The 24,887-nt window shown below is 35.1% G+C and overlaps 1 protein-coding gene across 11 annotated transcripts in view; it reads right to left on the bottom strand.

Moving 5' to 3' along the window:
• The window catches only part of DOCK9 (dedicator of cytokinesis 9), a 131,107-nt gene that overhangs the window by 3,207 nt on the left and 103,013 nt on the right, over positions 1–24,887 (bottom strand). For 7 of the 11 annotated variants that reach the window (XM_040538269.1, XM_040538240.1, XM_040538233.1 and 4 more), the window contains exons 39-54: positions 20,344–20,459; positions 17,978–18,115; positions 17,468–17,650; positions 16,639–16,752; positions 16,281–16,496; positions 14,960–15,017; positions 13,456–13,562; positions 7,467–7,589; positions 6,982–7,095; positions 6,725–6,730; positions 6,292–6,327; positions 5,325–5,471; positions 3,786–3,996; positions 2,621–2,811; positions 855–955; positions 565–703 (exon numbers count right to left, since the gene is read on the bottom strand). In XM_040538269.1, the coding sequence (XP_040394203.1) occupies positions 565–703; positions 855–955; positions 2,621–2,811; positions 3,786–3,996; positions 5,325–5,471; positions 6,292–6,327; positions 6,725–6,730; positions 6,982–7,095; positions 7,467–7,589; positions 13,456–13,562; positions 14,960–15,017; positions 16,281–16,496; positions 16,639–16,752; positions 17,468–17,650; positions 17,978–18,115; positions 20,344–20,459 (2,000 nt within the window). The remainder of the gene's footprint in view (positions 1–564; positions 704–854; positions 956–2,620; positions 2,812–3,785; positions 3,997–5,324; positions 5,472–6,291; positions 6,328–6,724; positions 6,731–6,981; positions 7,096–7,466; positions 7,590–13,455; positions 13,563–14,959; positions 15,018–16,280; positions 16,497–16,638; positions 16,753–17,467; positions 17,651–17,977; positions 18,116–20,343; positions 20,460–24,887) is intronic. The other 4 variants (XM_040538214.1, XM_040538258.1, XM_040538224.1 and 1 more) reach the window with 1 other exon arrangement.

Below are 24,887 nucleotides of genomic sequence, written 5' to 3'. Positions count from 1 at the left end.
GAGTTCTGTTTTTTCTTTTCCCATATCTCCAGCTTGTCTGTAGTTGGTTCCATCAGGAAAATGTGTAGAAATACCTCTTGCAAGATGGCTTAACTCTTTCTTGCAAAAGTAAATGCTTACATCTTCAAATCTCAATTAAAAGAGTTAAGCTTGCAGATGAAATTACCCTACAGTTATCAGGAAGTATAGATTAAAATGAACTTTCTGGATCACTGAATGAAGATACCTGTAGAAGCATTAAGTATAAGTGACACATGTATTTGTGTCATTAAATTTGTTTTTATCTTTACCGTAATCTTACTCTCCTATGAAAAACAGGCTGGTGCCAACAAGATTAATTTTCTTAATGCATAGGACTTAATTCTGAAAATCAAGAAAGCACCTGCAGAAAATTCACACACAGAAAAAAGAGAAGTTCCAAAACTCCATGATATGCTTAAACTCCAATAGAAATAAAACCAACACAATCTTCTGATGTAAAGCATAATGTACACTTTTCCTACTGGGTTCACATTATAGCTATGTTCTCAATAGTGGTATATATAAATTAATTTCAGGACATACTTGTTCATGCATTATTTCAGAAAGTTCTTTCGCCATTTCTCTGTAGTTGGCTTTCATTTCTTCTTGATATTCCAACTGATCTTCCTTTATAAGTCGCTCATTTACACCGAGAGCATGCCCACAAGCTTCAACAAATTGCCTGATTTAGATAAAATAATAAGAAAGATCTTAAGAAGGAATACAAAATCCAAAGGAATAATTCAAAATGCTAGACTAAACTTTACAAGTATTAAAAAAAATCTTTCATTGAATTCTTATCTCATTTATTTATTAAAAAAAAAAAAAAGTACCTAAAAACTTCCTTTAGGAGCTTCACTTTATTGTCTGGATATCTTTTGGTGTTTGTGTCATCTAAGAAAGCTCTTGCATATGCTAGTGGACCAGCATTAACCTGAGAACAAAAATTACAAAATAAAGTCAGTTCTCTGATATACTGTCTTAGCAATAACAGATGCCACAGGTGAATGCCTGATTTAAATTTCTTAGGAGAACACATCGATTTCAAATAAATAAATAAATAAATGCCCTCCCTTTCTCCCTGCGCATAAAAACCAAACACATCCTTATTTCATAAGAAAACTACTGAAGTTGTAACATAAGGGCACAAGAGGTCTGTACAGCACTCAGAACCTGTCCTGGCACAAAGAAACCACTTTAATGATGACAAAGGCAAAGTAACTGCTGATATGGACGGTATGTCTCCTCTGTTTATGAAATTAAGGTGGGAAAACAAGCTAAATCTACTACACCTTATCTATTGAAATCTACTGGTCCATTTATCCACAGAAAACAAGCTGAAAATTCTGCAATTCTAAATCAGTAAAAATGTAATTGTGCTGTTATGGCAGCTACATAAGAAGGGGATTGAGCGACGTCTGACTCATCCCTATTATCCTTTTATAGCAACAGTAAGAGCCCCTCCCTTCTCCTCATCCCAGATGCTAGCTTGACAACTACCTGATTCTGAAACTTTTTTTTAAAATTCATGCTGAGGGAGCTGGGGTTGTTTAGCCTGGAGAAGAGGAGGCTCAGGGGAGACCTCATCACTCTCTATAGGTACCTTAAAGGAGGCTGTAGACAGGTGGGGGTTGGTCTATTCTCCCATGTGCCTGGTGACAGGACGAGGGGGAATGGGCTAAAGTTGTGCCAGGGGAGGTTTAGGTTGGGTATTAGGAAGAACTTCTTGACTGAAAGGGTTGTTAGGCATTGGAATGGGCTGCCCAGGGAAGTGGTTGAGTCACCATCCCTGGAGGTCATTAAAAGACATTTAGATGTAGCCCTTAGTGATATGGTTTAGTGGAGGTCTTGTTAGTGTTAGGACAGAGGTTGGACTAGGTGATCTTGGAGGTCTCTTCCAACCTAGACGATTCTGTGATTCTGTGACTTATTTTTTCCCTTTTTTCTTCAACATGACAACAGTTCATTTGAGATGACTGTGTTTGCTGCTCCTTTGTTTTGAATCAGTTAAAAATAACAGAACAGCACTTTTATTATTGCATTCTCAAGATCCTTATCATATTGATTTGTATTTGCTGCAGTATACACTGTGTGTACCATAGTTTGGTGGGTCTGATGGTTTCTTTCTACTATATTCAGTTCTTGTTTGCCTTAAGCAAAACAAAATGAAGCACAGTGAGATTTTCTGCTACTATCTTCTTCCTGTATTTTGTCCTCCCCCTTGATCTCCTTAGCTGTCTTACCAAAATATAAAACCAACAATGACCCTGTTGAACCTAATGTGAGCAGGCCTACACCTAGGTGAAATATGTTAATTTATGCTTGGCTGGGAAGTCACTACTTTACTCTAGTTTCAGACCACCATAGCTTCCAGAGATGCAATCTTAGTCCTTTCATGTAACTGTCAAATCATCAGTGTTTATAGGAAATACTTTTACTGCTTTTCCTCTTCTGTGAATAACTGCAAACAAGAAGCATATTTCTAATTTAGAACATTCTTGAATATACAGAATTGAAACTAATAACAAAATACTGTTTATATACTTTTTCAGAGACAGAAAGAAGCGAAATAGCTGAACGGCAAGGTATATGGTCTTACCTGAACACTGACACTTCCTTGTAGCTTCAGCTGCAATTTGATCATATCTACTTCAGCTGAAGCACAGAGCTGTCTGAGTTCTGTGACTTTTTTACTCATTTCATCAATGGCTACTTCAATTGGGTTTAAATCAGTATGGTGCTGGTACATTACTGGAATGCGCTTCTTCACATATGGGAAACAATGTATAGCTATGGACAGAATTGAGTAGTAGTGTAAAAAATGTTTTTGAATAAGGTGTACTTTGATAAGATTTTATGTGAAAAATCTCATTTTGACATAATTTGTTGCCCAATTTATTAACACATTAAATAACTAGAAATACTACTAGCAGTACAGGGAAACAAAATAGCTTAGCTTTACATACATTAAAGCAAACAAAGATTGTTGGTACTACTACTGACAATAACCAAGAAATAAACCATTCAAACTTAATTCACAGAAGAAGTTTAAAAAGAATCGCTTATCGTACACATATCTTAAAGAGTACAAGAACTAAGAACAGGCAAGGTTGTACTTTCTATTTCCTCTCAAGTATTAGCTATGGACAGCTGATATTATTAACTAATGTAAGTTCCATTTACCACTACAGTAAGACAGTGATATACAAGCTCACACTTTCAACAGAGACAAGTCTTTTTCTAAGAACAAGGAAAAGCAGCCACCAGGTTCATAGCTCTTGAAGGTCAAAGACCAAAAAAAAAAAAAAAAAAAGAGGATTATCCCTTGAAGGAACCAGTATGAAAGCCTAGTTTTGACTGAAAACATGGAAAACATTTTCACTGATAGCTATAAGTGAAGAGTAGTAAGAACATAGTGAAATACAAGATTTTACTCTCTTTTCCTAATACTCCAGCATTAAGAAACCATACAACTATCTATGTATTCTCAGATGGTGATTTACAAGCATGCTTGCATACAATATTTCTGAGTCTTATTTTCAAGTACATACTCATTTTAAAAGATGGTTTCACAAATCATTGTCTAACTATGCTCTCAACTACTTTGCAATTCTTGTAATCTCGCAACAGTCGTGTGTGAAATCCTCTAAAGGATTTTTTCAGAAAAAAACATAAAACATACAGAAAGGCCTAGTATCAAGAACTAAGTATATGTATATAAAAGAGCAGTTTTCTTTTAAAGGAAATTTCAGTCCAATGAGTACCTGTCAAAATGGTCCGTCGTTTACACTGTTCTTCTACTCCTCCTTGTCTTTTACCAGCTTGAGTAAAAGGCATCTCAAACATAAAGCGGCGAATGTTATGAGTCCTTTCAAAATCTGTTTTTCTTTCCTGCAACTCTTTTTCTTCAAAGTATGGAATTACATGCGTAACTTGAATATATGCATATTTTGAATCTAAATCCTTTGGATTTACCTTTAAAATGTGGAAGAAAAAACACCAAATAGCTACATTGTGAATAAAGTAGATTTAATTGCAGTTACGCAAATTTCAGGAATTAAATTTGGTCTCTTAATCTGTAAATTACTGCAAACATAGCAAATGCTAATGCTCTCGTGGGACTTCTCCGACAAACCACACTGCAGCGCTACAGACATTAAGTCAACACATTGCTAAGAATTAACATTAAAGAAAACTTACTGCTAAGAAATGACATTAAAGAAAAGTTACTGCTGCCTTAAGGTAGTGTATAAAAGATGAAGAAAAAAAACCACACACCGCTACCATTATTTTCTACATTCAAAACTGCAATAAAAAATAATGCAGTTTTGTCCAAGCTTAATAGTGAATACTGGATTTCAAGAGAAGTCACAGAAATAAAAAATATATTTAAAGCCTTTATTTAGAGTACACAGGAAGAACTGTGAAAAATGGAGTACAATATAACTCTCTTGTCTTCCAACACATTAAATTAAACCCCTGCATATGTTCTTCTCTCCTTTTAAAGTTCCAATTTGAGTTAAGAGTACTGAAAAGCCCACCACTGCTGCACTTTCAAGTGGAGAAGCACAGCACTTTGTGATCTTGCAGAATCAAGGAACAGAAGAGATGATATTATGAGAAAATCAATGCAAAGTGTAAAACCTTGAATTGGTTACGGAATGGAATGAAAGGAATGCAGAGAGGCATCTTGTGCAGTATGAGATCTTCTCAGCCTATGGGCTACTACAGTCCTCTTTTGTTCAATGGCTCCAGCTATTATGATGGCAAACCTTACCTTAAAAGCATCAAGAAGGGACTACAAGAGGTCAAAGTTGCAGTTGGACTTGATCAGCTCTGAAGGTCCCTCCCAATTAACTGAATTATACTATTCTAAAGATATAAATGGCAAATTTTATCTCAGAAAAATATTAAATCAGGCTTTGGTGAGGGTGGAGTGAGGTGGGGGTAGGCGGGAGAAGCACCTTTAAAGCAGATTTTTTGCTAGTAGCGTGTCCCAGGTAAAGATGATTATGGATAAATATCCTGGGAGACCTGCAGTCTAATCCTACACTGGCAAAAGTGTAGTATTAGTAAATACTACTAATTGTAAATACTACAAAAATGTAGTATTTAGCTTTTTGGCTGTCCTTAAGTGTAAGTTTAATAGAAGGTGATAGCTCTTCCATACCCTTCAACCAACAGAATTTTTAGATACATGTTTGCATATTAAACAAATAAAGGAAAGTGATCCCAAGTTATTTCAAATTGATTAGTGGGAGGAAGTTGTATATTGGAATTCTTAAGAGAGAATGAAAAATTACTTTGCCAGAATCCTGAATCATTTTGACATTTTCAGATCCAAATTTGTCAGAGTAGAGTTTTTGGAGTCTCTGAGAAATTTCTGAAAGAGGAGTGAGTTTAGGCTCTTTATATATATATTCCTTTCCATCTTCATCCTCAAAGAATCCCTGTAAAAAAATAAATAATCAAAATCTTGGGAAAAAATAATAACCAACATTGAACAATGATTTCGATTAACATAATATTTATGGTTGAAAAACAAACATTGAACATCAGGATTCAAGCAAATGTAAATAAACAAATTAAGCCTAACTAAAAAGAGGTTTCCAAAGAAAATAAAAACAAACAAAACAAAAACAGAAAAAAAAAAAAAAACCAGAGAAATATAATTATCTACTACAAAATGAATGAAAGATAATGGAAACACACAAAGTTAAATTTTTTGTTGTAATTTTATGATGCACCAAGCCTTTGAGATATTAAAAAAAAAAAAAAAAAAGTATTTTATTTACTTTTGTCTTAAAAAGTGAACTTTTGGTACTGTTTCACTTGCCAAAACAGAGATCTCGTTGCCCAGTAGGACTACCTGATTCACAAGTGAATATTTTGACAATGTTTTCAAAATTTGACAATTGATTGGTTTGAAATTTAATTTATGTAAACATTTTAATTTTGTGTCATACTCTTTTGGCATATACTTCTTCATTTTTATTACATAAAGCATTTGTTTTAAAACCATAACTGAACACACTTTGTAGTACATGGAAAGTGAAACAGGTGATTGATTTAAAACAAAAAACCATGTCTGAGTTCATGTTTGAAATCAAAAAATAAATATTTTTGTCATAAAATGAAACAGAAAATAGGAAAGCACAACATATCATGTGTAAACACAGGCTAGTTTGACAAAAATACCCACATCAAACTACGGTGAAATGCAGTAGTTTTTACTGCATTGTTTGCTGTGTAAGCAATTACTGTAATTACCTCAACATCTGTTTCAGTGTCTGTAAACTGGTATTGCTATAAAGTTATAAAAGACAACAGAATACATGTAAAGTTATATTGCTCAGAGTATTTTACAATTCTCCATGCTCAGCTGAACAATTAACAACTGGGCTATGCATGTAGAAAATGTATTACTTGATACTGCGTGATACCATACTGATACATATGCAGTGTAAACACATATTAGAGGGTGTGAAACCGTCCAATACACAGCCAGAACTCTTGTTTGAAGCATGCAATACTGATGTATAGACAACAGTGATTTGTTCTCTGAATGGAACTTAATGTTATTTTTTCAATCGCAGTGGCTCTTAATGCATACCAATCTAAGAAGCAGCCTTGCAAACCACACTGCAGCGCTACAGACATTAAGTCAATACGTTGCTAGGAACTGACATTATAGAAAACTTACCGCTGCCTTAAGGTAGTAAATAAAAGAAGAAAAAGAAAAAAAGGCAAAAAATTTACTGAGGAAAATGAAGAAGAATTGTACTGGAACTGATAAATGTTTTAAATTAAGTTATTGACAGTATTTAATTATTTCTTAAAGAACACATTTCTCGTGCTTTTTGTCATGGTATCAGCACGAATGATGAGAGTGCACCTTGTAAAATAAAACAAGATTTTTCTTACTGCATACTGCAGTAGTGATAGTTAAATAATACTCACCTGTCCAAAGAATGCTACCCTGAAATAAGTTCCCAGCAGTCTCTTGCCTGTATGCATAACTTCTGTTACTTTGCTGTATGCTCGATGAAGAGTATCATATAAATGAGCAAGCCTCTAAAAATAAAATAAAATAATTATGGGGTAACAGAATAACATAGAACATTCCTATCTTAAAACAACTATGAATTATGTTCTTGTAGTTAAAAACAACTAGAAAGACTATTCTGTTGAACACTAGTAATATGTTTAACACCTGTATCAATGACAATGATATGACCATATACAAGATTAAGTTTTAATAATTTATATTTATTTGAAAGAAAAACATTTTAAATGATTTAAAATTAGTCATTTCAATACACTTATATTTCAGTTACTATTTTGATAGTCTTGTTATGTGACATGTAATGTGTCATGCAGTTAAACTACAAAAAAAAAATCTGGAATTTTTCCTTGCTCAAGTTTACTTATAATGAATTTAGTACCTCAAAATCTCTCCGTTTTTCATAAATGGGAATTATAAGTTTATATATGTCAGCAATCAGTTCATAGCGTTCTGCCTTCCAGAGTCCATCAGCACACTGCTCCAACAATTCCATCAGCACATCCTAGATTTGTACACACATTTGAAAAAGAAAAACAATTTGGTGCTCATTAAAAGCCTGGTAAGCAATTATACCAAAATTCTTCCTAAGGAAAAAAGGAAGATCTTGCTTCAAAACCATGTTCTCTAAATTGATATTATTGCAGCAATCAAAAAAATGCTAAGAGGAAAGAAAACAAAACAGAATGGTCTGAATGTACATATGTAGTCTTTACATTTACCACAGACAGCATTTTTCTTTTAGATACTCCTGACCTTTTAAGTCTACAAATGACACCTGTGTGAAGACCCAAACTTGTCTTACTATACACAATGTTTTTTGAAAGTGCCGTTTCCTTTTTTTTTTCTCCACACAGAACATTTTTTAAACTATCAATAAATAGCATCACCAGTAAAACAAAAAGATACAATACCAAAATCCATACTCAGAAGTGATTGTTAAGGTATACCAGTTAATTTTGTATATTTGAACCAGAATGAAAGGACGTATTAGAACAGTTAGAGAAGCTGAGAAATCCTGAAGGGTCAAAACAAGAAACCACCTTGGCTTTGTTGGGTTGGTCCCAATACCCTGGTAGCAAAAAGATAGTTATTTAAGGTTAAATAAAACTACACTTACTTGTGCATTAGGATGGAAGAATATATTTTGCATATGAGCAACCACCATAATTACAAAGCTCCTTCATTCAGTTTGTCATAATTCTTCGTGTTCCATGAATTTAATTTCTTTTACTTTAATAAGTATAATGAAGAAAACTAAGATCGTGTTACTACTTTGCTCTACTTCTCATAAATTCAAAATCGTACGTCTAACTTTATTAACTCAAATACTACACACAATGTTATAGATATCATGGAACGACATATAGCTTCTATGATGAAGCTGTCATATACTCAGTCACGGCTTGGGCGTGAAAGAGCCACCAAAGATCTCCATCCCCATTCATATACCCTAACACATATCTCAGTCCTCTTCAAGTGTGCTTGGGGATCCAATAACTTCCACTAGAATCCAAATGTGAGAAAGAGAGACACCTTTGAGTACCACTTCTGCACCACAGGGGTCAAGCCAGAAGCCAGAAATAACTTAGTAGTCTTAGAAGGGATCCAATGCTACTGTATTTCCTTCCCCCATTCAGTAGAGGGCTGAGACAGAATGAATACATCATTAAGAAAAGCCAACTTTAATTCTGAGGGGAAAAAAAAAAAGACTGAAAAATGCTATCCTTGTCCATGTGCTTCAATAGTCCCTAAAAATTTCACTTCCCCCAATTATCATGGGGCTGTACAGACTCCCCAGTATCTCCATCCTTAGCAACCATGTGGTGAGAACTGAAAGACCCATGTCACTGCTGGACCACAAGGGATGTCCACAAAGATTTATGACTACCGGAGTGTTAACTCAGACACAAGAGGGCATCCAAATGCAGCAAAATTTAATTTGCACAGAGGAAAAAAATATAAAGAGCAAAAGCTGCATATGGGAAAGCTGACATGAGGAGGGAAAAACACTGTTTCTGGGCAACCTCTCTGTGCTTATCCATCCTCACGGGAATAGTTTCTTTCCGTACATCCAGTGAGAATTCCCCTTACAACATGTGAGACTGCCTCTTCCTCTTTCATTGTTCACTTCTTAGAAGAGCCTTGCTCTTCCCTCAGCCACCTTATTAGTTGGACTTTTTCCAGTTTGATGATCTCTCTCTCAACTGGGCATGAGATTAGAGGTAGGGCATCACAAATGCCAAGTAGAAGGGGGAAAACGTAATTCCCTCCACTTGTTGACTCTTTCTAATATAACCCAGCGTGCAATTGGTCTTTGTTGCCACAATGCTATGCTGATGATTCTTGTTCATCCTCTTGTACACCAGAACTCCTTGGTCTTTCTTTCTGCAGAGCTGCTGCCCAGCCAGTCCATCCCCAGCCTTTACTGACACATTGGGTATTTTTTCCCCAGGTGCAAGGCTTTGTTCTTGTCTTTGCTGAACTTCAAGAGGTTTCTATCAACTTGAGTTTCAGGTCCCTCTAAATGAGATGCTGGGGTCCCTCACTACCCCTCCATTTAGCTTCAACCACTAATTCAATGAAATGCTGTACCCCACGACCCAGATTGCTAATGAAAATGTCAAACAATATTAGCCTGAGTATCTGTGAAGAATACCTGCCTTTACCATCATACTTAAAGTACCCTGTGTGCCTGGGTAAGTACTTATTTCTGATTTTCAAAGAGTGCTTTGCTATATTGAGTTACACTTAAAAGAGCTACAACACTATCCTTTCATTCTGCAGATACCATTGCACTACTGTGCAGTAACATTCAAACATTCCTTAAAATACATATTCGTTCTTCTAGAAAAATTCTTTAATTGTTTGTTCATAACCCATAACATAATTAGAAGGAAAAAAAATAAAAATAAAAAAAATCTACCTAACCAGCCACTCAACAAAGTACCAGGCAGTGATTTGTTACAGGGTATTACTGCAAAGAATATTTTCACTCACTAACTTTACACTATTAAAAGTATTCTCAGTACATTAAAAAGATGATAAAGATTTTGCTCAAGAACTTAGAAATTTGGTTCTTTAGAAGGTAAATACAAAAATGTCAGGATGTTCAGATGGTCTCATAGATTTCTACTGTATAATTTCTATTAATTGTAGGCAAATACTCCTATGATATGGGAGAAGGGAGTAATCTTTCCTACAGCTCTGAAGGTTTCTGAAGCAGTTATTGTCTGTCCCCTTTTTTACTGAAAATGTTTTTTAGCTTTCCCCAAGGATTTTTAAATGGTTATCATCTCGTATTGTTAATATAGAGGGTTAAGCCTTATTCTCTACTATATAACTGAAATTTATAACCCTACCACGCCAATCATTTAATGAGATTCTTGTAAAATGAAGATCTGTTTTTAAACGTCCTGTTTACTCATGTAGGACTCAAGGATAAAAGGGTGAAACTACACCAAGTAAATCTAAAAATATCTTTATTATACAAGTTATTGCTTATATGCTTAAAGTCATTCACAGAATCACAGGATGGATGAGGCTGGAAGCGACCTCTGGAGGCCATCTGGTCCAACCCCTGCTCCAGCAGGGCCACCCAGAGCAGGTTGCCCAGGGCCATGTCCAGGCAGCTTTTGCAGATCTCCAAGGAGGATGACCCACCACCTCTCAGGGCAACCTGTGCCAGGGCTCTGTCACCCGCACAGCACAGAAGTGCTGACTGGTGCTCAGAGGGAGCCTCTTGTGTTTCGAATCCCAGGATGCCCCCCAGACATTCACTACTGTAAACCTGGGCTGTCTCTCTTTGTACTGGAACCTACAGTTTGATAAATAGCTGGCACTTGACAGACATCTGCATAACCATCCTCGATTCTGAGAAACCACCCAGAGTGAGAAAAGGCAAGACAAATGACAGATTTCACCCCAGATTCTAGTACAGTGTGTGCAGATGAATGAAAGCTGAATTGCCACTCCTCTTAAACTACCAAATCACCAGGGAAAAAGGTAAAATAAAATAAACCTTGTCCAAGATAAGGTTAAGCATCTTAGAATGTGTAAATGATACAATTTGAAAGCATTCACTGGCTGGAGAAACACTTCCCCTGGAGCAATACTGCACTACAAATTTATTTGACACATTTTGAAGTTTATGGATTCTGATTTATAAGAATAAAAATCACCCTTCTTGTTTTGGGTTGTGCTATAGTTTTTATTGCATAGCAAGAGCACAAAGATGACAGGATGATTTTCTTCATCTGAGAATCTAAGTTAGTTTTCCTATAGAGAAAGGCTGAAGGGTATTAAATTGTCTCCGTTATATAACACGTACTGTGAAGCTCTCATTTACCAATCTGAAGTTAGAATGATTCATCTCACAGACAGTCATAGCTAACAAGGGACCAGGAAAAAAAAGTATGAAGGCAGATACTGAGTTAATATTTGTGGTGGAGCTGTACTTTGGCAAATTTTATTTTGGAAAACAAACAACAAACCTGAATCAACTTTTTCCAAGTTTTAATCTGCATGGAATCTGGCACCCGACACCGGTCTACTAGCCATAGCTCAGAACCCTCACGGATGAGCTGTTTACAACAAAGTCTAGCAGGGAAAGGATAACAGCTTCCAAGCTTTTGCTTTGCAACTTGTGACGCTCACAAGATTTTAGTTCTACAAGGAGAATCTGACTTGTGCTGCTGAACAGACTCTCTGGCTAAACAACTATTAATGAAATGTACATAGTAACTTTGTTAAAAATGAAACACTATTTTTTTTTCGATGACTAATTTAGGAAATGAGTCAGGGTAATCCTCGCCTTGAAGATAATTCTTTTAAAATGAGAATTAAATTGAGAATTTAAAAAAATGGATTTTAAAAAATAGGAAACTACATAGAGTCTTAAGGCAAATTTCACTGACTTAGGAAGACTTTATATAACAGAGAATACAAAAGACACTTTGCTCCTTTCAGAAACATGAAAGAGCCCTCCCCCACTCCCCATCCTGTCAATTAACTGGTTTTGAGATTTAATTCTGAAGTGACTAGCACCCAGGGAAATCCCAAGTAACATGACTCATATTACCAGGTATAGGAAAAACTCACAGTAGAGGATCATTTAGCTGGGTAGTAGTAAAGTACAGCTTGAAAGATATGTTTATTATACCATCTATCTACCCAACTGTTCTGTTATATAATTTATTTTTCTTAGATTAATACAGATTCCCTTTCATAAGACCATACTGAAGTAGCACTCTACATATGAGTATGTTCCTGTTCATGAAGCAACTAGAATATCTTTTTTGAAGAACTTCTGTTTATAAAGGGTTGCATACAGGGAAAATGAACTTTGCGAGGTTTGAACCCTTTGCAAGATCCACTGGCTTATAATTACACTCTTGGCTTACTTTTGCTCCATGGAAATAATGAGAGATGGAAATAAATCTGGGCAGGGTTCAATGACTCAGAAAAAGCAGCACATTTTTTTTGCAGTGAGTGACTAATCAGAGGAAGAATAAAGACATTACAGTTAAAAAAATACAAAAGATCCTCTCTGACGAATGATTTATCAGGTAGGTGCTGACAAGAGTTTCCAACAGAAGTTTCCATCTACTGTAGGTCGGTAAAAATCCAACTCCCGGCTCACTTAAAACAGTTTACATTTTTCTTTGAGTAACATGCTACATTCATGCTGGATGAGGAGAATCAGTGTTTTAAATAATATAGCATACAAATAATAATAAAAAACGCAATCTGTTATTGGGTATCTTTGGAAACAAAAGGCACTCTCATTTCAAGTAATTCCAACTCCTGCCTTCACAGAAAAGGGGAAGGCTACAATTTTTGTCTTAAAACTATAGAGCAAATTAGTACCAGAATGTGGGAGTAAAACACATGTGCCCTAGCTCTAGCCCAAGGCTTAAAACCACTAAATCTTTCATCTATTCCTCCTAAATCTGTTAGTATAGACTCAGATTGCAGTCAATTTTGCATTTTGTCACAAACTTTCAGCATAAACAAATTAAAACATACACACAAAAATTTGTTGCTACAATTATGTTTACACACCAGGGATTTTTCCAACACAGCTACTGCAACTAGTGGTCTGTCCCTCACTCTATACTGGCAAATATATAGTGTAGTCATAGCAATTTGTATGCTGGTGCTTTATGTAAAATATATGTATATAGCAAATTCTCTAAAGCCTGGACAGCTCATAGAATTTTTTGTTTTATTTCTGTATTAGGATAAGAATAGTGGCTAGGAAAACAATGATAGCATAGGTCATAGCAGTCAGCCTCAGGACTGAAACAAAACTTGGAAAAATAAAAAGCACTTTAATGTGCACCAACTCTAACACACTTATGTTTACTTACTTCGTTAAAGTGAACATCCTGCATTCCGACATCCTCCATCATTGAAGCTTCTTCGTCTATATTAGGTGTGATTACTCTGAAAGCAGTACAGCCTTGCCTAAACATCCCTATCATTGAAAAAGAAAACCAGACAAATTTACCTCAATGCCATCAAGATACATTCCTCCACCAGAATAACACCAGGTCATTTTGTGATGCTGGATAATGCAGAAGACTTATATACTTACCACCAAATTAATAATTAAAAAAAAAAAAAAAAAAAACAGCCTCCCACTGCATGATTAAAAGAGCAGAGCCCACCTTATTCCTTAAATATAAATAGGATTAAAAACCAAAACAAAACTAACAAACAAAACCCCCAACGTTAATATCTAAACTCTTACCTACAAAAGTATGTAGTGTCTGAATCTTTCTACGCTATCTTAAACCTGTACCCAACCTATCCCACCCCAAGCCTACGTTAATCAAGGTTGCTTTTACAGTATTTCATTAAATTGTTCATGCAAGAATGAGGTTTGACTGTCTACATTACTAATAGGACATAACTGGCATATGACAGAAGACAAAAATAGCAAGTTACCCAAAGGAACCACAAATATATACGTTATCACTAGTTATCAGTTGGTTGTTATTAGGCTTGCAAGAAGGTGTAATAACTTAGACAAACAACTCAGTCTCAGATTTGGTCACAGAGAAGTTTCTGAAATCATTGGGGGCAGAGGGGATAGCCTATAACACTGAAAAAGTATCCCGCAAGAGGCAAAAAAGTAACAGAGAAAGAAAAGACATCCTGTAAACCTATAACTTCGGATGGCAGTTCAAGCAAAGACAAGGCTAAAAAGTCATGGTCATGAATTCATATGCTTAAAAAACACTAGTTCAAAACCATAATCAGTCCTAATAGTTTTCTAGCCTACCTTCCATGTATAGGATCAAAAGACTTAAAGTCTGTGGTTTGAAAAAATAGGAGATTATATAGATTTTATTAAGAATAATCTCTAGAAGAAACTTGTAGAAATCTATCTCAGTGGTCTTTTTTTTTCATATATGGACAGCTGCTAGCACAGAACATCAAGATAGGTGAAGCATTCTGAGCACTATTATCACTTAGCATCTGAAGATTTGTAGAATTTATTTTGACTTCTGGCAATGCCAGGCTTCCATATATACAGTGAGAGACTACTCAATGAACATGAATATTCACTGATAAGGTTGCTTAGAAAGGGTATCACCAGCTATTAGCAACTGTAGTGTAAAATTATTATTTATTTTTTATTTATTACTTTCCTAAAAATTTTATTTTATCTTCATGTGAAATGATGACCCTTAAATGTGCAAGTATGTTGTTGTAGGTATGCTATCCACTTAAGTCAGAATTTTTTCCTTGGTGAACACTGAAATGCTTACAACTTCCTCAGGCAAACTATTGTTAAACTATAATGCAACTATAGGGACAAAAAAAACCAACAACAACACACATTTAAGTAAGATTTCAAAATCATACCTTTCCGTGTGAGATATTCTGCAACCAGTGCTGCTACATGGACATAGCACATTGCTGCCTAAAACAGAAACATTTATAAGTTACAATTACAATGGAACTACTGAAAACGAGGTATATAAGAAAAGCCCTAGCCTGAGTCCCTTTTTTTTTAAAAAAAAAAAAAAAAAAAGTAATTTGGTTGTTGCAGTCTGGTAAACAGCGGAGAAAAGATAAGAGGGACAGAGTAGTCTGAGTAGTTTTTTTTTGTTGTTGTTGTTTAAGTTGTCACTGATCACTTTTCTTTACAGAAAAGACAGATTCAAGATTTTTCTTTAACTAAAAAGGTTAAAGCTTAGCAGCAAAATTTTTACATATGGAGGCTGTAGAATCTCAGGTACTGGAGCTAAAGGAGAAAAGTGTCAGGAATTCTCTCTAATTCATACTTTGTATGGGGTTGGGCTTGATTTACAGAGGTTCTCATCTAGCTGTATGGTCAAAGATTTTGTGTTTTTAATGAATAATTAGTCCTTTTTTAGGTCTGTTTTTACAAAGAACTTATATTCTGAAAGTTCTGATCTGGAGACGTTTCCATCAAAATGCAAACTATTAACAGTACTGTGTATGTCTTATGCATTGTTACCATACAGAATAAAAGAAGTACAGTACTAAAACATGAGTAAGATATGATTTCTTGGAGGTATTTACTTGCTTACATGATGATAAGGGTAATAGACATATTTATGAAATTCAGATTGAACAAACTTCCAGAAAGAGACAATATTAATTCTCTATACTGATCCACTAAACACATCAAGACAAAAATCCCCACTTCCACCTCTCCCTGTTGCTGGTATTAAATCTTTTAACAGTCTGGTGAAATCAGAGAGCTTTCTTTTTTCTAGCAACAAAATTGCTATTCATCAATTTTAAGAACATTGGGAGGTTTTTTAGTAAGCACTCTGGAAGAGAATCAAGATAATTCTCTAAGGGCAACTGGAAAGGAATTCAGGGTGTAACTAAGTGTTTAGTTAATTGATAACTGATGGATAGGTTTAAGTAGATGGTCTGATTCTTCTATGGTTTACATTGAGCATTCCTGATTTAGTAGCAAATCAGCTATATTATTTAAACATATGCCTTACATTAATAATGAGAAATGACTTACAGATGTATTTGTGTAGCACAAAATCTTATCAGCCATTGAAGTTAATCTACTAAGAATTCAAAATTAATTAAAATCCATACACGCTTAATAATCCTTACACACTAACAATTACAGTACTTTTGATGTCAAGAAAATTAAGCTTACTAAGAAGCTAAAAACAGTCTGGTCTTCTCTTACCTCTGAAAGATCCCCGTTTTTAACATGGATCCTTGCCATGCTGTCTAACCATGTCTTCCTTAGTTCAGGTGTACTAGCATAAGACTTTGCCAAACTGTACTGGAGGTCTACAAGCATTTCTGGATCATTCTCATGCTCCTTCATCTGAGCTGTAGCCATCAGTACTGTACGAATCCGTTTTGTTAAATCCTTAACGTCAGAAGGGAATGTGGTGTGCTAAAACATGGAAAGTTAGGTTAACTATTATCTTCTTCTATTATTTGCATCATAGAAAAAGTTGAAATGTATTTGTGAAAGACACTGAGAAAGAGTTTTAAAGCAGCGTTTCTATTGTATGGAAAGAAGAATAAAACCAAACCTTAATAATTCTGTCGTGATTGGCACAATTATTGATGATGGAAAGGGACTGCTGAAATCTAGTTCCTCCAATTCCAACAACATCAGCAATCAACTGGCTTACTGAAATAATAACCTTGACACAAACAAAAGTCTGGTTAGTGTATATTTAATATAATACCCTTGCAATGTACCTTTGAAGCAATTACAAAGGAAGGTTTGTTCTTTTTAAATGAAAGATAATTTCTTGAAGTGAAATGGTATTTGAAAGACTTTTTGTTTCCCCAAAAATTATTTGTATGTAACATAGGAAAGAAAAAACAGGCTTGCATAAATTTCATGCACAATCATCCTCTGGTCTAATGACAGACTGCCAGGTAAACTAGTCAAAAGTCATAAAAGTAGTTAACTATTGTTCCCAGCTTCATCAGAATCATTTTATTTCCAGGTAATTCTGTTTTATTAAAGTAAAATTTCTAGGTTTTATTTCTAGGTTTTAGGACTTACAGGTGCTTGTTGCCTCATTCCTTTCTTCTTCAGACACAACATTGTATGCTACTTAACAATCACAGTAACATCTACATAACACAACATTTGCTATTCACAAATAATAATTATCTCCTACAAAACACAAGGCCATTGAATTGTTTTGAATTATTTCCTTGTACTGAACATACTTCTATTGCCATTTTCTTTCTCTTGGAACAGCACCAGCCTTGCTTGAATAAAAAGTGATTTCTTTTATGTCTTTATGTGACAGGACTTTGCACACTAACATGCAGCTGCAAACCTACAAGTACAGGCCACATGACATTTAAAAACACAAAGAAAAATAAAGAAATTATACTAACTTGCAGATGTGTCCTAACAAAAGATTTCTTCCCTGTGTAATCAAAATTATTTCTCATTAAGAAATACAGTAACTGTGAAGCTTCAGTACGAATGGAGCTCAATTTTGAATTACAGTATTTCAGAATCTCATAGCACAGGGCAGAACACATATCAGCTCTACCTTCATAAAACGTAGAAGGAAACTGAAGAAAAAGCAGAAAAGAAAGAAGTTATTCATTAACAAGAACTCTGGTTCTTGACAAAATAAGCAGATCAAGAAAAATACAAGTATATTAATATTTTCAAACAATGGAAAAAAACAGTTATGGAAAAAAATGGAAAAAAACAGTTCAAACAAAATGATTTTTACAGCAATTCAAAGAATAATTATTTCATGTTTTGGGATTAGGCCAGTCCTCCTTATTTACTAATTTAAATTTGGAGTTTTTAGTTCTTAAGCTTCTTGATAGTATATTGCTAGCTAAAGAACTGGATAAGTACCTGAAGATTAATTACTTAAAACTTCTTACCTTATAAATAAGTGCCCTTAAAGCAATGAAGACATTTTTCAGTGCTGTTTCAGACTGATTCTTTTGAAGGAAGCAGAGGTACACGTCAAATACTTTTTTCATCAGTGGGTTATGCCCATGATCAGTCAGCAGTTGATTCTTTAAATTAAAAGTGAGAATATAGGATTTTTGTACTGTACATTCACACTTTAAGAACATACACAAATCATCCAGGAAATTAATAAAAAAATCATATAGTATTACTGAGATGTTTAATAAGACAAGCGTATCTGAACTTTAATTAGATGTTTCTAACATTTCACTAATCTTGTTTTACAAAGAAAGCATTGACTTCTGAATAGACTTATAGAACACAATGTTTTTGTTGTTGTTTTGTTTTGTTTTTAAACAGCTGTTAATTACATTTACTAACAGCTTTAAGAGGCACATGCAAAGAATTAACTCACTTTGGTTACGATGGCCTCAGCAGCTCAAATAGTGGAATTTTCCCATAGCAGTACCTCCTACTACAAGGCTCTTAAAATGAAAGTATTAGTTTTCAGAGTCTTATCTGTCTCAATATTTAAAAAGCTCATTCTAAGGCACGTAATACACACGGTTACTTTTGATTTCTGAATCATCAACAGATGCCTTCCTGAGGGATCTCAGCATAGCCCTTGGCATTTTGGGTGTCCAATACTATAAGATCAAAGGAGGTGATCTTACAATAAAAGCCATGCTGAGAACCAGTCTGATAACATGACTCGCAGACTAGAAAAAAACTAAGTGTGCTTTCAAACATTGTGGATGAATAAATACAAATGCTTTCAGGAGACCAAAAATCTCCAATGTTATGCAAGGAAGATACAGGCAGGCTTATATTTTAGAGGAAGCTAGACATAAATGGTTGGATATAAGCCAGTCAGCATACTTGGTCAAAAAAAAGTATGTCCTGAAACAGAATACAGATGACCCAAACCTATACAGCTAACTGCAAGTCCTAAAAGATGCTAGGCTTACTACTTGCAGATTTATAGCAAAACAATTAAATGTTTTCCAACAAATTTCTATCCTTCTGAGGAAATTGATATAACATCTTTACTTCAGATGTGCCAGCATCATAGGTAGGTAGTTCACTAAAACAACCTCAAGCAGTGGGAATTCACACAGGATCAGTTAAAAGTCTACCAAGAAACAGACGCAACTTGTGATTTCCCTGTTATAACAAGTAACAGAGATATGAGCCTTGCTAGTGAAAGATGACACTAAACAGAAAAAGTTGTCTGGCCTTCTATATAATATGCTTACTATTTCCAAAAGAAGCAGATTGGTATTACACGTATTTTAGTGTAGTTCATTGAACAGCAGCTCCTGATCCTCTTACCTGTTTTACTTCCATCTTGTAGACTATTATGGTCTACTTTCCTTGTAGACTATTCCTAACTACTTTCTGAACATACTACATACAAATAACCTTGAAAGACTGTCATTCCAAGTGTGATTGGCAGCTGATAACTGTAAGATTAGTGATCATTCTTCTGACTTTAAAACTAGGTATCTTCATTTTTCAATTCTGCCATACAGCCTATGGTCAGAGCCAATTCTAAATGCTTTCTAATTAAATTACTTATAAAAGGAATCTCATTATAAATAAGCTTGTGTTTTCATGATTAGACTAAAGGCATTAAATAAGGCATTAAATTTGAATCTTCAAGCAAGGACCTCAATCCAAAGAGGATGTTCTAACCGGGGGAGAAACAAGCTAAAGCTACTATCCCTCCTTTTTATAGCTTCACCTCCAATGTTTCTGAATGCTGAAAAAACAAACAACCAAAAAACCCACAGATAACAAATAAAAACTCACACCCACAGGGTGTGCAAGTGATCTACTGAGATTTCACAGAAAAACTACAGTAGCTCATAAAACTAAAATAGAAGTCTCATCAGTAGACAAATTGAAATAAAATTACAGAAAAGAAATACACACAAATTGCTGTTAGTTACTGAGTGACTTCGTATAAGAAGAGGCCAAGTTCATTATAGAAGTTTGAGTGTATCCAAATATCAATTATGGTCTTGACATAGAACAGACAATTTTACCACTCATTAAGTAAACACTATGGTTTCTAGGAATATTTAGAAAGTTAGGATGAGGGAGTAGCTTTTCCAACAGAATACTGCTGATCAGTAAGGAATGTCTGTACATGTGTAACTGAAGCCAAAGCATTTTGCTGTGACACATTATCAGCTGTCACATGACACAACAATGAAATGCAAAAAATATAGTACTATATTACAATATTTAAAATATTTTTTTAAAAACATTTTAAAAATATTTATTCTGAAAGATAATTATAGGAAATGTTAACATCAAGTCAAGAACAAACCTTAAAAGCCATTGTGAATAATGACAGAGTATCCAGAATTGTAAGGCAAACTTCAGTGGCAATATTTGCTTCAAGTAAAGACTGGTGAAGAACATCTGCATCTGAATGGCCATAGCCTACAGAAATTTCAAATGAAGTGTAAGTGCTTAGTATACTCATTTAAACGTTTCTTATTTCCAAAAGACTTGTTGAACTAGAAGATTAACAAGTAAAAAGCCTTGCAAGAATTAATATTCAATACAGAAAAATATTTCATACGTATTTAAGTATTTGTCAAATATACACATAATTATTCTAGCTTAATTTGCAGAAGATTATAAAAATACATTAAGGATGAATGTCAGCAACAGAAGCATTAAATAGCAATGAAAACATTAAAGTGTCAGATGCTTCATATATATGTATGTATATACATGTGTGTATTTATATAAATATATATACTTACACATATACATACATATATTCCTAAAATAAATACTATGGTAGCATTACAGATGAAAATATGTATTGGCAATTTAGTGATGTTATAATGATCTCAAAGTCAATCATTATAAAAATACAAAACACCAAGAGTTGAAGGAATACAGTCATGCACTTATATGGAGTTGAAGACTGAATGACTGAAGTCATTCTGCTCTGTAGCAATATCATGCAATAACTCCATATTTAAACAAAAAATGCTTTTATGCTTTTAATTCCATATTGCATTCAAATAATTTTAAAAATGTATCATGCTTCAGCACTGGTTAAAATATGTTGTTTATGTTCCTTAATATTGATCTTTCAGAACTAGATTGCAAATGAGTTCTGGTTGCTTTACACAAATTTGGTCTGGACCACATTGATATGTTAGATTTACAGCCAACTTAGCATCACTAAATCAATGAGAAGCATGATGTGAACTTGTTGAGACTAAGAAAGGAAGAGAAGAAATGACATTCTTTTATGCTGACACCCGGCCATTTCTTTCTGCACCCTCTTGCTTCCCTGGCTGAAGTATGCGTGCATACCTGTAAACAGATTTTTTTTCTCTACCCTTATTCAGACTAAGCAGACCTACTCCAATATGTAGGTTAAAAGGAAAAGTCATGGTTTGAAACCTGTATCTGTTTTCAAGAACAAAATTATGAAGCAAAAACTCAAAATGAGAATATAAAATGAAATGTAGGGAAAAAAAAAAAGATCTGTAGAACCTCCACTAGCATATTTTGCCTGCTTTATAGCTCTCCTAAACATTGAAAGGGAGCCAGAATAACTACTAGTTTCTGCGGATTTATACATGCTCTCTGTTCAGAAGTATACATTTCTTTCCTATCTACATTCTCTTTGCCTCCACCTCTTTCTTTTCCCATGTATTTTCTTTATGGCTTCAATCCAATTACCTCTGTAATGACAGAAAGGAACAACCAGTATTTGGAAGCAAGTTTTAGCACAACAGCCATTTGCCAACATTTTTCTTTTAGTAAGTACATCCTTAACCTTCAAGAAATTCAAAGGTAGATGCTTTTTCATAGCAGTCACCTTTGTGTGACCAGAAATCTTGTCGTTTCCATATTGTTGAAGACATCAAGAGATGATCGCTATTTTGAAAACTGCACTGAGGACAGGGGAAATACTCTTTAAAGAGATAATTTGTTTGCTCTTCCAGATTCAAAGTTATTATAAATCCTAGGTTCCAATTTGGTTCCAATTTTCAGGAAGGGTAAGAAAGACGACTCTGGTAATTACAGGCCTGTCAATCTCACTTCAGTGCCTGGTAAAACTACAGAGAAAATTAGCCTGGGAATTATTGAAAAACACTTGAAATATAATGCAGTCATTGGTCATAGCCAACATGGGTTCACAAAAGAAAAGTTCTGTTTAAGGAAATTAACTTCCTTTTATGGCAAGGTTACCCACCTAGTTGGCCATGGTAAAGCAGTATAAGTGATTTTTTAATTTTATTGTAGGAAAGCTTTCAACATTGTCTTTCATGACATCCTTCTGGACAAAGTGTCCCACATGCAGCTAGACAAGTACACCATACGATGTGTGAACAATTTGCTGACAAGTTGGGCTCAAAGGTCTACAGTAAAAGGGGTTACATCAGGCTGGCAGCCAGTCACTAGTAGGGGTTCCACTAGGCTCCATTTTAGAGCCAGTTCTCTTCAAAGTTATTATAAAACGCCTGGATGCAGGACTCAAACTAAATTTGCAGATGATACTAAATTACAAGGAGCTATTGACTCCCTCAAGGGCAGAGAGGCCTTGCAGAGAGATCCCGATAGATTAGAGTGCTGGACAATTGCCAACTGCATGAGGTTCAACAAGAGCAAGTGCTGGATTCTGCTGCACATGGGACAAGGCAACCCTGGCTAAACATGCAGACTGGGGGAAAAGAGGCTGAAAAGCAGCCCCATGGAAAGGGATCTGGGGGTTCTGGTTCATTTTGTTGTTGATGTGAGCCAGTGTGCCCTGGCAGCCAAAAGGACCAAAAGTGTGTATCCTGAGGTGCATCAGGCACTTAGCTAGTTGAAGATAGTTGAGCTCTGCTCTGCGCTTGTATGACCCCACCTTGGGTATCATGTGCTGTTTTGGGTGCTGCAATATAAGACATAAATCTATCCAAAGGAGGGCAACAAAGATGATGAAGTGTCTAAAGGGGAAGCTGTATAAGGAGCAGCTGAAGTCACTTGGTTTGTTCAGCCTGGAGAAGAGGAGACTGAGGGGAGAACTTATTGTGACATACAGCCTCCTGATGAGAGGAGCGGAGGGGCAGGCGCTGAGCTGTGCTCTCTGGGGACAGTGACACGACCTGAGGGAATGGCATGGAGCTGGGACAGGGGAGGGTCAGGTTGACAGAGGTATCGAGAAAAGGCTCTTCATTGAGAGGGTGGCCAGGCACTAGAACAGGCACCCCAGTGAAGAGGTCACAGCAACAAGCCTGCCAGAGTTCGAGAAGCACAATGCTCTCAAGGCACATAGTTTGATTTCTGGAGGGTCCTGTGGAGATCCAGAAGTGGGACTCAATGATCCTTGTGGGTTCCTTCCAACTCAGGATATTCTATGATTCTAAGTAAAAACTGTAGCTAATGGATGGGATTTCAAACGGTTCATTTTTTTTCTCATAAATAATTTAGAATAAACAAATATATAAGTCTGTTCGATTACACTGCATTATTACTAAAGGGAAATTTGGGGGAGTATGCAAACAAAGTAACACTCAGCTGGGCTTAGCTAAAAGGCTGACTTACTACATATGATATGGACATCTGCATGGACATGCATATGAACATGCGTTTAAAACCAACTACAAACACTAAAAATTGATTAATCTTTAATGACTACGGTCTTGACAATGATCATGCGCTGCTATTACAGAATCAGGGTTTATCTCTGTGTACATCTGTGTGTCGCTTCTGTTATACTGAGCTTCCCTCTCTCTTCCAGCCTCAATGATACACATATAGATCCGCCTTCTTTTTGTTTATACTGAAATACTTTTGAAATTTCAATGAAAAACTTAATTTCTTTCACACCTAGGCACAAAACTATACTGACATTCCTCAGAGGTCTGAAATATTACTTATACCATGATATCACTTCTTTTCCTTTGTTAAACGATTAGAAAGGAACAGAGAAATTAGGTTTATAGGTTACACTTATAGACAACTTTACTTGTTTCTAAAATCATGATCCTTTACCAAGATAGGAACTATTTCCACCAGATACATCCTGTCACATAGTGCCCATACAGGATATCTAAAAGATCTATTAAAGTTCTGAAGACTACCCTAGATAAAGCATAAAGTCAAAGTGACAAGTACACAAAACTAAAAGTCAGACAACAAGACCAAAGTTATAAAAATCAATTTAACATTTGACATGGCTTTTATAGCAGCATGTTTTCACTTTACAAAACCATGGCCAATACAAAGTGTAATATCCTGATGTTTATTAAATTTCCAACATTAAAAACACTATTATCACATTACTCAAAGTTAGTTGAATGAGACTTCTATGATAATTCCTTCAAACTACACGAAGAAGAACAAAGCTCATTTTTACATAAGCATGCATTAATTAAAATCTTTCAGCTCACTGTCCTTAAAAATCAGTAAACTTTGAGAAGTTCTGGAAGTATAAAGTTGTTTTTGCACACAGGGCCCAGAAGCAGACATTTCCCAGAGAATCATTTATTTATTTTTAAATCAGTCTTTCTACAGAGTACTTTACCATGCTGTATATATATATTTGCACAGTGTAAAAGCTCTTTCTTTTGTGTATCAAAAAACATGTAAAAATTTACTGCAGCTGTATCTGCTGATATATCATCAGAACACTGCTTACATGAAAAAAAATTTGCACAACTATATAGTTTTCTGAAATGTTTAATTCAAAGAATTGCATTTTTTTTGTATTTAAAAAATACGAGAATGTATTTAAAAACACAAGGCTGTTTTTGTTGTTTTGTACTTTTAGTTTTCCACTAGACTGCACGGTAAGTCTTGTGCAATTAGGTTAACTGTTGCTTTACATTACAGATAATGAGCTAAAAGGTTTTA

Source organism: Cygnus olor, chromosome 1 (genome assembly GCF_009769625.2).
Source record: "Cygnus olor isolate bCygOlo1 chromosome 1, bCygOlo1.pri.v2, whole genome shotgun sequence".
NCBI classification, from domain to species: domain Eukaryota; kingdom Metazoa; phylum Chordata; class Aves; order Anseriformes; family Anatidae; genus Cygnus; species Cygnus olor.
Note: the sequence above shows the minus strand (reverse complement) of the source record. Positions and strands in the feature narration are given on the sequence as shown.